At 38.3% G+C, this 14,517-nt stretch overlaps 1 protein-coding gene across 2 annotated transcripts in view; it reads right to left on the reverse strand.

Annotated features, from left to right (window-relative positions):
• Positions 1 to 14,517, reverse strand: part of lars1b (leucyl-tRNA synthetase 1b) — a 71,103-nt gene that overhangs the window by 52,163 nt on the left and 4,423 nt on the right. The window contains exons 1-4 of one of the 2 annotated variants that reach the window (XM_034178055.1): positions 11,631 to 11,750; positions 11,150 to 11,271; positions 1,400 to 1,487; positions 1,094 to 1,174 (exon numbers count right to left, since the gene is read on the reverse strand). In XM_034178055.1, coding sequence (XP_034033946.1) covers positions 1,094 to 1,174; positions 1,400 to 1,487; positions 11,150 to 11,271; positions 11,631 to 11,636 — 297 coding nt within the window. In that variant the 5' untranslated portion in view covers positions 11,637 to 11,750. Of the gene's footprint in view, positions 1 to 1,093; positions 1,175 to 1,399; positions 1,488 to 11,149; positions 11,272 to 11,630; positions 11,751 to 14,517 lie in introns of those variants that run through there. The other variant, XM_034178056.1, reaches the window with a different exon arrangement.

Consider the following 14,517-nt stretch of genomic DNA (forward strand, 5'->3'; position numbering starts at 1 on the left):
CACAAATACAAACTGTTTTTTTTTTCCCCTAAAGGTGGAAAGGCGTTGCACGCACACACAGTCACAGTTTTAATTCTAAAGAATTGATGTAAACAATGTATATTTCCAAAGGGTGGTATGGACTAATAGCCCCTCAGTGCCTGAACTAGTGAGCCATTTTCTACATATGATTTCTTAGACATCATTGAGCCTATGCAAAGCAGAACAAAATAAAATATACTACTAATAATATACACATTAATATTGGATGGACAGAGAATCTGCTCCCATGTTCAAAACTTAAATTCAACAGCTTTAATCAAGTGAGCAGCAGAGAGCTGTGTCAGGCACTGGAGAACCAAAGACAAAGTGTAAATAAAAATGTATTTTTTTCATTAAAAGTTTGTTTCATTACATCTTGTCATTCACATTGGATGAATTTACAGTGTGCAGTGTATTTTAATATGGCGTGACTGCCTTCAATACTTTCTCAATTTAAGTCTGCTTGCTTTGCACAAATGACGTAATTTCATATAACTTTACTTGGAACAGATTAGAAACCATCGTAGGCAACGTAGTTATTCTATAATCATCCCATCCGTGAAATATTACACCAATTCATATAAAACGTCAGCTTCTTCTAATTAGTTGGTCATGTTGTCTGCCTTAACTCAGAAAGCAGGAGACACTGGGACAGAAATAGTATAGCTCGTGGAAATGTTGGTGACCTATGGAAACAAACACTCATGTAAAGAGTGATATATCAAATAAAATGTAAAATGATCTTGTTCATCTTAATATAACGATAACTCTATCGTTATTATTGTGAGAGGCCTATACCCAATTAGCTTATAAATTCCTAAATAATTAAAATTTGGCAAATCTGTGAAGAGGTTCTGTGCACCATCCTATCTATAAAACAAAAACAGAACAAAAACCCTTAAAGAATTGACAGAGAATATTTGTAAAATGTAGACAACAGAGGATGACAAACAGATGACTGACACCTCATGATGGTATTATGTCATCCTGGCTTTACAGCCAAGTGACCTAGAAATTATTACAACTACACACAGTGTACAATTGTAATGGTACGAAATAAACAAACACTCACTTTGATGGGCATCCCTGTGCAGTGCAGGCCAAACGGGAAAAGGCATTTTTTCCCTTTCAGAGACTGGTAGCCAACAGCAAACTGACAGAAAAATAAATTGGAAAGCAGTGACTTGAAGACCACCACACTAAAAGCTTCTTCCATCTTTAAGGAAACTGTCTATGGAATAGTAGAGTATCCTTTTCTAAGTTACTTGACATTCATACTTACGTCTCGGGCTGCAACTAACAATTATTTTCAAAATCGATTAATCTATTGATTTTTTTTGCAAATAGTTGATTAGTTGTTAGTTGCAGCATTACTTACTTCACACTTTGACAAGCTGAATGTATGGCCAAGGTGCAGTCTCCCATTCATGTAAGGGTAGGGAAATGTGACAAAGTACTTGTTTTTGCTGGAAGAGAAATGATTACTTAATTAAAATACAAAAGTGAAACTCTGTGTTTGTTTATTTTTTGTTTTGTTTTTTTACATTCAGCCACAGCAATCCCCAAATAGGGAAAGCCTCTTGCATGGGGACTGCAGATGAAATGTCATAGTAAGTTTACAAACACTCATCAAGGAAATTAATATCATGGCAATATGGGGCTTTAAAGTATTAATTTGAACTGTTGTTCTGCTGGGGCAGAATAACTGTACAACATACAACAGTGATAGAAAATAAGAATTTTGTGGGTAAGTTTTAATTAGGGCTGCAGCTATTGATTATTTTAGTAATCGAGTATTCTATGGATTATTCTGGCGATTAATCGAGTAATCGGATAAACAGTACTTTTGCATTTTAAAACATTAACAGTCCAGGGCTTTCCCTAAGTAATGGCACAATGTCACTGCGCCATCATGGAGATTGTCAAATTTAGTGTATCCCTTTCTGTTTTCCTGGGTAATTATTAATTTTTTCCCATTTTTACAAGTTTTGGATCTTTCCTGGTGTCAGGAGCTCAGCCAACGTCTGGCCAAAATCTTGACATTTTGCTGAAATGGCAATGGGTTGTGGCTTTCTGTTTTTTATTTTCCCCAACTTGTAAAATTTAACCATCTTTACTTATTTATTTATTAAGGTGGTGGACTGGGTCCCTGCATGAATTTTTTTAACACTCTCTCTACGATTCAGCCAATGCATTTCATTTTCAGCTGGAGGTTGAACATGCAGCCTCACAGTCACTGTTTTTTTGTTATTATTATTATTATTATTATTTTATTTGCGTTCCCGTGTTTGTGAAGCATTGTGTGTTGCCCAAAAAGCGAAAATTAAAAAGCGAAACACTCATTGCGAGTCACACAGAAGAAAGAGTGGACTTCTTCCAGAGACTGTCTGTGGCCGGGACGGAGCTGTGTGAGGGCAGTGCTGAGCATCGGGAACAGAGAGCCAGCAGACGGAGGCCGCGCGTAGAGCGGCCAGTGGACCAAACTTAAAAAAACACAAACACACTGCTTCACTTTAAATGCACAGTAAGCTATTTGAGATGATCAGCGTGGACCATCTTTTTTTCCTAAAAGGCTTTATTTCATTCTGTTTGTCGCATTGGAAAGCTGTAGCTTTTGTACTAATTTGATTAGCGCTTGCTCTAGTCTTCTTCTGTTTGGTTTTCTGGGGACGTTACAGCTGCAAACAGGCCTGGCATATGTACTACAACGTTAAACGAAACTTCGAGGCACAGAATTTGCCTCGAACATTTTTTGTAATCGAATTACTCGACTAATCATTTCAGCCCTGGTTTTAATTTATTTGGACTTTTCTGAAAACTATACAGGGTCAAACATATATAGTAAGTCCCTTCAGCTGCTCCCTTGTTTGCACTCTGGGCATTTTTTTTTTTTTTTTTTTTTTTTTTTACACCAGATGCCCTTCATAATGCAACTCCACATTACATGGAGAAATGTGGCAGGGGTCGGGTTTGAAGCGGGAACCCACCGCACTGAAACCAAGTGCACTAACCACTTGGCCACCACTCCTGCCCACAAGGTCAAACAGATATACAGGGCCAAAATATACAGTGCATCCACAAAGTATTCACAGTGTTTTACTTTTTCTACATTCTGTTATGTTACAGCCTTATTCCAAAATGTAGGAAACTCATTTTTCCCCTCAAACTTCTCCTCACAACACCCCATAATGACAACATGAAAAAGTTTTTCTGACTTTTTTGCAAATTTATTAAATATAAAAAACTAAAAATAAATAAAAATCACATGTATGCTTTTACCATAAAACACACAATCGAAGTGACATTTCACACGTCTGCTCCTCTTGAAGGTGCCGATTTTGGAACAAGGTACTTCATTCTTAAGCCAGTCTCCAATTGCTGATTTCTGACACCAGATTAGTGACTTAAGAACAAAAAAAAAAAAAAAAACTGTGGAATGTTGCAACCAACCAAAAATATTTTAAACATGTTCAAAGTTTTCATAATGATGTGATTATCGTGATCCACTAAAGTGAAAAAAAAACTGGATTGCAAAACTTGTGCAGCTAGGGGGTGGTATGAGGTATGAATCTTTTACTTTAACTTTACAGACCGTCTGGTTATTATTTTGTGACTGCATGTTGAAAAAAACTTCCTGCTTGAATGTGGATTTGGCTGCACAGTCACTTTGATGTCAAGTTACAGTAACAGGCTGAAAATTAAATACAATGAAGGTTATTTTCTGTTTTGGGGAGGAGTGTTTTAACTGACGTCACTGGGCAGTGATAGTGCGCAATGGTGTGTGGTAGCTGTACACTGGGAGAGCAATGGAAGATCAGTACACCTCAGTGGGGCACACAGCAGCTAGGCAGGGCGCATGGTTGCATACGCCTAACAGTACACACACACCACATATCTTTTTTTTGTACAGATGCAGATATTTCATCAGTGCCTCTTGTAAAAAAAAAAAATATGTCACTTGGAATATTAAATGGGCAGCTCAGTTATTTTGATGGTGCTAGGCTACCATCTAAACAAAAATTCATATATAATACAAATTATGTTATTTGTGAAGTGAGCGCAGTTGTCAGTCTCTGTGTAGTTGTGTAGTTGAAAGACTCAATGAGCGCTAACAACTTCAAATCTCCTCTGGAAACATACATCCATAATCTCATCAAAAGCATGTCACACTCTTCAGAACAGATTTTTTTCAGATGTTGACAGACACATTTTAGCTTTGGAACATTTTCTTATAACCACAGACATTAGTGCATATGTATGTACCACTGTGAGCCACACGGTGCTGCGTTCAGTGTCACGTAATTAGCATTGATCTTGTGATAATTGTGTGATACACAACTGTGGACTGCTGCTGTGGACAATCAGACCTGATGACCTCATAGTTTGAATTCAGACATCAATTTGGTTCAAAAATCAGCAATGGGAGAGCACTTGTAGATGAAAGCCTCTTGGTCCATGGCAGTATAGGTACTGCTGGACTGTAGACAATGACCCTGGCATTTCAACACATTCCCTTTCATCTCAGACTTGTGTCTTGGTTGTGCTTTTTGACTGTTATCTTTTATTGAGAGTTTTATGCAATCTGCTGATCAGATGAGTCTTTTTATTAGTGAGGTACAATGAAACTGCACCCCTTGTAAAAGTGTACAGATATACTACTGAGGATTTTCTTAAGAAGAAGACATGGAATTTCAGCTACATTTTGCTACAATGTACACTGGAGATTCAAGCCCAGATTTTATCTGTGTACTTGTATGAAAATCCTTTTCTGTGTCACTCCACTGTGAAGCTGTCAAACTGGGGATGTAACAGACAAAAGTTTGCAGTATGTCCTGTTTCTCCAATCACAGAAGCCTAGACCTTCAAAGCTGACATGTGAGTCTTGGTAGCTTCCAACACGGCCTGCTTCTGGCACACGGTTTTTGAGAGCTGCCTATGCCAGATGTTTTCCCAAACAGCACCATACTGTTTGCATTTGATCGATGCAAATGAAGGCCAAGAAATACTTTGTGACTTGCAAATATTTACTTCACTAAAAAAATTAGCTGTAAAAGTGATGATTTGTATAAACAATAATTCTTCAATGAACTCTGAAAATGTAAGGATTGTGTATAACATAATTCCTCAGTGGTTAATAAAATGGAAGGATTGTGTATAACATAATTCCTCAGTGGTTAATAAAATATTTTTGTTTAACTCGGAACTACAGATATAAGTCTACAATCCAAGCACATCTTGGCTTGAAGTGACTGAATCTATGGATAACACTGCGACAAATCCAGATTATTTTTTAGAACCTTAGACCTCAACAGTTTTGAGAGGAAGAACTTAATCCTTTTATTTCATGTTAATTACACAATTTAAAGTTAATTAACTGTCTTAATGTATTTAGAAATTGTTTAGGCTCTTGTTATCATATACACACTATTATCATTATTATCATCATCATGCATTATGCATTTATATAGCGTGTTTCCATCTGCTTCAGAAACGCTCGAAACGCTTTACAAATAATACCTCACATTCCCGATGTGAGGGTGCTGCCACACAAGGACACACCGGGAGCATTAGGGGATTAAAGACCTTGCCAGTGCCCCAGTCAGGCTGGGATTTGAACCGAGGATCTTCTGGTCTCAAGCCCAACGCCTTAACCACTACACCATCACCTCCCCCTTATCACTTCTATTTTAAAATGGAACAAAGTGTTTTCACTTTCTTGTGTCATCCATGTATTTTTAACGTATTTACAATTATATTATGTATTTACATTGATCTTACTAAACAAAATCTCACACACTCACACACGTTTATTGATTATCCGTAGTTTCTCCAAAAATATTAATCCCATCAATGTTCCGTTTTGGAGGCATTCATCCTTGACCCCAAAATACACAAGCATATGAAATGGCAAATGTCAGCTCTCCCCAGTTTGTCCATGACTGAAGTTATACGCACGCACGCACGCACACACGCACGCACACACCAGGGCTGTGAAATGAAAATTGTGAAATTCGAGGAAAATTCGCAGGGGGTTTGGGGCCCCCCCGAGGAGCCGGGGTCTAGGGCCTTGTGGGGACCCAGAAACCAAATTAAATTTTCATCTACTGATACATTTTCAACATCTCCTGGAAGAACAAATCTCAAAAAAAATTTGTGCATATTTAAATGATCCTAGATTCAACCTTTCATTTGAACCGTCAATGATCATGTTGAAATAACAGAATACAACATGGAAGTAGGACCTGGTATGATTTTCCTTTTAACTGTAAAACCAAATTATGCATTAACTCAGAACAATTAAACTACATGAAATTCATAAAGACTGAAAAGACTGTTAAAGTATTTCAAAAACCACAGCTAAAGCTTGTAGAATATTTTAAAAATCAGGGTAAAATATCAATAAAATACCTTATAATAAAAAGCCACAAATTCTTGTGTAAATTCCTGTATATCCACTCAAAGCCACAGTGTTTTTTTCCCATGAAAAAAAGTCTACATTAATAAAAACTAATTTACATTGTTGCGTAAATTCATGTAGCCTAAATTCATTCAAAGCCACAATGTCTTTTTTTTTTTCAATGAAAGAAAGTCTAATCAAATCAAATCAATTTTATTTATATACCGCCAAATCACAACAAACAGTTGCCCCAAGGCGCTTTATATTGTAAGGCAAAGCCATACAATAATTACGGAAAAACCCCAACGGTCAAAACTACCCCCTGTGAGCAAGCACTTGGCGACAGTGGGAAGGAAAAACTCCCTTTTAACAGGAAGAAACCTCCAGCAGAACCAGGCTCAGGGAGGGGCAGTCTTCTGCTGGGACTGGTTGGGGCTGAGGGAGAGAACCAGGAAAAAGACATGCTGTGGAAGAGAGCAGAGATCAATCACTAATGATTAAATGCAGAGTGGTGCATACAGAGCAAAAAGAGAAAGAAGAGAGGCCAATATGGGTGAAATATGCTCTCTCCTTCTAGTCCCTGTCAGTACTCTATCTGCAGCATTTTGAATTAACTGAAGGCTTTTCAGGGAACTTTTAGGACAACCTGATAATAATGAATTACAATAGTCCAGCCTAGAGGAAATAAATGCATGAATTAGTTTTTCAGCATCACTCTGAGACAAGACTTTTCTAATTTTAGAGACATTGCGCAAATGCAAAAAAGCAGTCCTACATATTTGCTTAATATGCCCATTGAAGGACATATCCTGATCAAAAATGACTCCAAGATTTCTCACAGTATTACTAGAGGTCAGGGTAATGCCATCCAGAGTAAGGATCTGGTAAGACACCATGTTTCTAAGATTTGTGGGGCCAAATACAATAACTTCAGATTTATCTGAGTTTAAAAGCAAGAAATTTGAAGAAGAAATAAAATTGGTCCTAGCACAGAACCTTGTGGAACTCCATAATTAACCTTAGTCTGTGAAGAATTCCCCATTTACATGAACAAATTGTAATCTATTAGATAAATATGATTCAAACCACCACAGCGCTGTGCCTTTAATACCTATGGCATGCTCTAATCTCTGTAATAAAATTTTATGGTCAACAGTATCAAAAGCAGCACTGAGGTCTAACAGGACAAGCACAGAGATGAGTCCACTGTCTGAGGCCATAAGAAGATCATTTGTAACCTTCACTAATGCTGTTTCTGTACTATGGTGAATTCTAAAACCTGACTGAAACTCTTCAAATAGACCATTCCTCTGCAGATGATCAGTTAGCTGTTTTACAACTACCCTTTCAAGAATTTTTGAGAGAAATGGAAGGTTGGAGATTGGCCTATAATTAGCTAAGATAGCTGGGTCAAGTGATGGCTTTTTAAGTAATGGTTTAATTACTGCCACCTTAAAAGCCTGTGGTACATAGCCAACTAATAAAGATAGATTGATCATATTTAAGATTGAAGCATTAATTAATGGTAGGGCTTCCTTGAGCAGCCTGGTAGGAATGGGGTCTAATAGACATGTTGATGGTTTGGAGGAAGTAACTAATGAAAATAACTCAGACAGAACAATCGGAGAGAAAGAGTCTAACCAAATACCGGCATCACTGAAAGCAGCCAAAGATAACGATATGTCTTTGGGATGGTTATGAGTAATTTTTTCTCTAATAGTTAAAATTTTATTAGCAAAGAAAGTCATGAAGTCATTACTAGTTAAAGTTAAAGGAATACTCGGCTCAACAGAGCTCTGACTCTTTGTCAGCCTGACTATAGTGCTGAAAAGAAACCTGGGGTTGTTCTTATTTTCTTCAATAAGTGATGAGTAGTAAGATGTCCTAGCTTTACGGAGGGCTTTTTTATAGAGCAACAGACTCTTTTTTCCAGGCTAAGTGAAGATCTTCTAAATTAGTGAGACACCATTTCCTCTCCAACTTACGGGTTATCTGCTTTAAGCTGCGAGTTTGTGAGTTATACCACGAAGTCAGGCACTTCTGATTTAAGGCTCTCTTTTTCAGAGGAGCTACAGCATCCAAAGTTGTCCTCAATGAGGATGTAAAACTATTGACGAGATAATCTATCTCACTCACAGAGTTTAGGTAGCTACTCTGCCCTGTGTTGGTATATGGCATTGGAGAACATAAAGAAGGAATCATATCCTTAAACCTAGTTACAGCGCTTTCTGAAAGACTTCTACTGTAATGAAACTTATTCCGCACTGCTGGGTAGTCCATCAGAGTAAATGTAAATGTTATTAAGAAATGATCAGACAGAAGGGGGTTTTCAGGGAATACTGTTAAGTCTTCAATTTCCATACCATAAGTCAGAACAAGATCTAAGGTATGATTAAAGTGGTGGGTGGACTCATTTACATTTTGAGCAAAGCCAATCGAGTCTAACAATAGATTAAATGCAGTGTTGAGACTGTCATTCTCAGCATCTGTGTGGATGTTAAAATCGCCCACTATAATTATCTTATCTGAGCTAAGCACTAAGTCAGACAAAAGGTCTGAAATTCACAGAGAAACTCACAGTAACGACCAGGTGGACGATAGATAACAACAAATAAAACTGTTTTTTGGGACTTCCAATTTGGATGGACAAGACTAAGAGTCAAGCTTTCAAATGAATTAAAGCTCTGTCTGGGTTTTTGATTAATTAATAAGCTGGAGTGGAAGATTGCTGCTAATCCTCCGCCTCAGCCCGTGCTACGAGTGTTATGGCAGTTAGTGTGACTCGGGGGTGTTGACTCATTTAAACTAACATATTCATCCTGCTGTAACCACGTTTCTGTAAGGCAGAATAAATCAATATGTTGATCAATTATTATATCATTTACTAACAGGGACTTAGAAGAGAGAGACCTAAGATTAATGAAAGGAAAAAAAGGCACATAATCTTTTCTGAAATTCTGTTTGAACAGCACAATGTTTATTTTCCAGAGAAAAAAATTCTTACCAGTTCGCTTTTCCCGTTTATCTTTCAGGTGTGTTGACGAAGCCAGCAACAATTCCATGGATTCTTGTCCTTATCAGACTTTTTCAAACTGTCTTTCTCGCCATCTTCGCTCTGTCTGATGTCGCTCTGTGACACAGACATGTTGCAAAGTTCTTCTTTTAAAACTTTGAAAGTTCTAAAAGTTTGCGATGTCCACATGCTACTTTTAGCTAAGCTTCGCACAGGAGCCACACAGTGTCACCGCAGCAACCAACCAGTCCCGCTTTACGATAACTGTCGTAATAGCCAGGCTTTGAGTGGCATTTATTCTCCTCGAAACTCCGCGGATCCGAGGAAACTGATTTGTATCTGTAACACACAGATCAGTGTCTGTGGACTTATAAAACTTGCATGATGTTGTAAAAAAAGAACGCTTTGCGATAAGCATTTTAAAAACTCAGTAACGATCACAATTAAAGAGTACAACACTAACACCCCCACCCCCCTCCCCATGATGAAATCCGCGGAATCCCGCGGATCCGTGGAGTTTTCACAGCCCTGACCCTGACACACATGTAAACAGATGCCAATTCTCTTTTAATATATTGTGGTGAATTGCGCAGAACAAAAACCAAGCCAAAACATTTTGTCTTTTCTGCATTCTGGCGCAAGTAGGTGCTTTTATTTTTAAACACCTACAGAGACCGTGGTGGAAGAAATCAAATGCACCACACTTCTCACTCACAGTAACGGCAACATGACACTTACCAGTAACTAAACTGAGTAAACCAACTGAACTACAAAAACACAATGAATCAATAATACAAGCAACACTGTTGAACTAACATGAACCACAACAGCAACATTTAAAACCCCAAACTCCCATGGTGCACTGCAGCACAATGTCCATTGCTCACTGTTGTTAGCTAATATCCCTAATTTCTCCAAAAATATTAGTCCTATCAACTTTCTATTTTCGCAGTGTTCATCCTTGACCCAAAATACATAAGCATACCAAACCAATTGTCAGCTCTCCCCAGTTTCTCCATGATCGAAGCCATACACTCACACGCGCGCGCACACACACACACGCGCGCGCGCACGCACACAAACACACACGCACGCAACTTGGCTCATATAATATAGAAATATTGGAATGGATTGGTAAAACAGTTGCATCTTCATTCCTTCTCATGAGTTAGATAATGTATCTGTAAAGTTATGTTTATTACAGATGTAACATCTCGTCATAATGTCATTTCATTTTCATATGCCCTGCCTACGACATGCATTGACACAGTGACATGCAGTGTTTTCCAATAGGTTGCCCAATGTGCGTGACACATGTGGCACAAAATTAATACAAGCCAGAAATTTTTAACATTTCAAAATTTTCTTTGCGCACTGGCACACAGCCACACACAATTCACACACAGTTTGATAAGTTATTCATTGGCACGTAAGATTGTGTGCCAGTGTGGGAATCAAATTCGTGCAAGTGTCAAGGTGCCATTAGTCACGACAGATTTACACAGAACTGAGCATGTGCACTGAGAATTTGACAACGGTCTATTCTATTGTAGCGGTGCACCAAGAAAAAAATGACCAAGTATCTCTGCCCATATGGACCTGGCTGTATGCAGTGTTCTTAGCACTACACAGTCAAATACTGCAGGATCAATTGTAAAATAAAATCTATAAAGAGGAACATAGACACCATCCGTAGGAAGACACCAGAAGATTTTTACCTTGTGCTTTCCCCAATTGTTGGTGAGGCATCTTGTTCAAATACTTTCTCCTTCTCCCATTTCTCTTGGATCTCAAGCTCAATCTTTCTCAGAAAGTCTAATTTTGCTGTTCCCTTCCGCTCCTGGAATGCAGCAATGAGAGATGGCAATCACTGTGTCAGCTGTCATTAAGTTTAAAATGGAAGAGAACAATCTTACACATTAAAAATCCTATAAAACAGGTTTTTTAAAAATGAGATTAAGAAATGCAAGTCCCTAAAAGTTAATCGCGTTTTAGCATAGTGTAGGAGTATTTTCTATGTCAACTGAAACTGATTTGGCGAATAAATCTTTTCATGTAATTACCACAGCTAGCACACGTGAGCTAACTTGGCTTACAGCTTCAGCAAGTGAATGTACAAAAGCGTAATGTTTCCCATTGCTTATAAAACATGGCGTATTCTAATGTCAGTGCAATAACTAATTAAAATATTGGACCTACCGTCATTTTAAACCAATTTAAGCGCTATTTACTACTCTTCTACGGCCACAAAATAACACAAGTTTGACTAGGGAATTCCACGCTACCGGTGCCTGGCTGATGACATCCCGTACACGCCACAAGGCTTCATGGGATATGTAGTGTTTCTTCTATGGCGTTTAACGGCAGCCAGGATCCTTATTGTTGCATTGCTGCCACCTTCTGCATCAGTCCGTTATAGCAGTACTAAATCCTCTCGGAAAACCAACACTTGCCCTTCTCACTTGACCCTATCCCTAAAAATATTTACTACAAAAAATTCTTTCAGGCCCATTCTTCTAGTTTCTAAGAGAAACTTTGACAACAAACATATCGTACAGAAAAAATAAAACATTTGAAAATTAACTGACAAAATAAAGTCCCAATGAGGTTTTTTTTTTCCAATACACATTTCTTGTTTTTGGCAGACGGGAAAGTAGCAGATTGTATATTTAAACATTTTTCAAGTGCATGTGGAATTTTGCTGAAAATGAAATTGACATACATTTTCTTGTCAAATTATAGTTAAAAAAAAAACAAAAACAATGCTTTCAGTTCCAAGAACTTTTGGAATACACAAGTTGCTTCTTTTCTCTGGGAATGTCTTTTTTATGTAACCTAAGAAGCCCAAGGGCGTCCAAGGGGACGCTCACCTTACACCAAGTGGCTGCAGATAGATGGTTATTTTAGAGATGAGAGATGGGCCATTTGTCTGCCTGGTTGGTTGCCATCCAGGACCCAAGGCGGTTCCATGGTGTTGTGGGTGTGGTAAAGCGCAGCATCGACACATTGTCTCAGACGACATACATTTTTTTTAAGACGGTTATTTAAATCCGTGCAATAAACTGATGACATTATCAGTGATGAAATTTAAGACCAATGTTACAATAAAAATACAATAAAAATGAAGAGGAAAAACAAACAATTTAAAAGGTTGAGGTTAAACAACAACTTTGCACAAATATTTATTGTAAAATAGAAAATGGTCATTGGTTTAAGCCACAATGCAAAATCTTCCTTGAAAAATCAATTTCCATGAAATTTACACTTTCAAGTGTCTCTGCTCTAAGTGTTCAAGCAACAAAAAAGAGATCTGTTGGTTCTGGTTACTTCGTGTAACATATATTTAACTACCTGTTTATCCCCACACTAACTTGTGTTATAGTGTGCTGCCGGAGTGAGACACAGAGCTGTGATGTCTGATCAGTATTCTATTTTGTTCAGGTACAAATATGCCAAAATAAACAACCAAATTCTGAAGTGAGCCGCCCGATCTTAAATAAAAAAAACACACAACACTGAGTCGAGGAGTTTACTGAACCAGCCCAGTTGCATGAAGTGCAATTGAGCACGGTTACATTTGCATCATGTTAAGTGGCTTTCACAAAATTATATATATTTTTAAAGATAGCCATTTATATTTTAAATTGCAATGTCAGAAGAAAATATTAATAAACTCTTACTTCCTATGCCTTGGCATCTTTAAGACTATTGAAAGACTGATATGTTAAGACCAATTAAGGACTTATTTTTCGATTAACAAATTCAAGGGTCTACAGAAACATGATTAATTTTTTCCCCTCACTTTTAATGCTGTTAAAAAAAAGTGAAACTTGAAATGTGTTTCTGGCTACAGAAGCACAGGATTACACCATCATCATAAAAAAAGAAAAAACACCACCATATAACACAAAATACATTTAACAATTTAAAAACATGAATGTCCTTTACATAAAATTGCCACAAAGAGATAACTGCTACAAGTAACATAACTGAAATTAAATGGCACTTGTTCTCTCATTTTTGTTTTCCAATGGGACCCACCTTTTCCAGAATATCACCTATGAAATACATGGGTCAAAGCTTGAACACAAAAACAATTACATCTACATGAGTATTCACAGCCTTTGCCATGAAGCTCAAAATTTATCTCAGATGCATCCTTTTTCCACTGATCATCCTTGAGATGTCCTGGGGTTGGACATGATTTGGAAAAGCACACACCTGTCTACATATAAGGTCCCACAGTTGACAGTGCATGTCAGAGCACAAACAAAGCATGAAGTCAAAGGAATTGTCTGTAGAGGTCTGAGCCAGGATTGTCTTGAGGCACAAATCTGGGAAAGGCTATAGAAACATGTCGGCTGTGTTGAAGGTCCCAGTGAGCAGTGGCCTCCATCATCCATAAATGGAAAAAGCTCGGATCCAACAGGACTCTTCCTAGAGCTGGCTGCCCATCTGAGCGAACAAGGGAGAAGAGTCTTCAGAGAGGTGACCAAGAACCTGATGATCACTCTGTGAGCGCTCCAGCATTCCTCTGTGAAGAGAGAGAACCTTTCAGAAGGACAACCATCTCTGTATCAGTCTACCAATCAGGCCTGTATGGTAGAGTGGCCAGACGGAAGCCACTCCTTAGTAAACGGCACGTGACAGCCTGCCTGGAGTTTGCCAAAAATGGCACCTGAAGGACTCTCAGACCATGAGAAGCAAAATTCTCTGGTCTGATGAGACAAAGATAGAACTCTCTGGTGTGAATGCCAGGAGTCATGTTTGGAGGACACCAGGCACCATCCCTACAGTGAAGCATGGTGGTGGCAGCATTATGCTGTGGGGATGTTTTTCAGCAGCAGGACCTGGAAGACTAGCCAGGACTGAAGGAAAGATGAATGCAGCAATGTACAGAGACATCCTGGATGGAAACCTGTTCTAAAGTGCTCTTGACCGCAGACTGGGGTCATGGTTTATATTTCAGCAGGACAATGACCCTAATCACACAGCCAAGATATCAAAGGAGTGGATTCAGGACAACTCTGTGAATGTTCTTGAGTGGCCCAGCCAGAGCCCAGACCTGAATCCAATTTAACATCTC

Source organism: Thalassophryne amazonica, chromosome 9 (assembly GCF_902500255.1).
Source record: "Thalassophryne amazonica chromosome 9, fThaAma1.1, whole genome shotgun sequence".
Classification (NCBI taxonomy): domain Eukaryota; kingdom Metazoa; phylum Chordata; class Actinopteri; order Batrachoidiformes; family Batrachoididae; genus Thalassophryne; species Thalassophryne amazonica.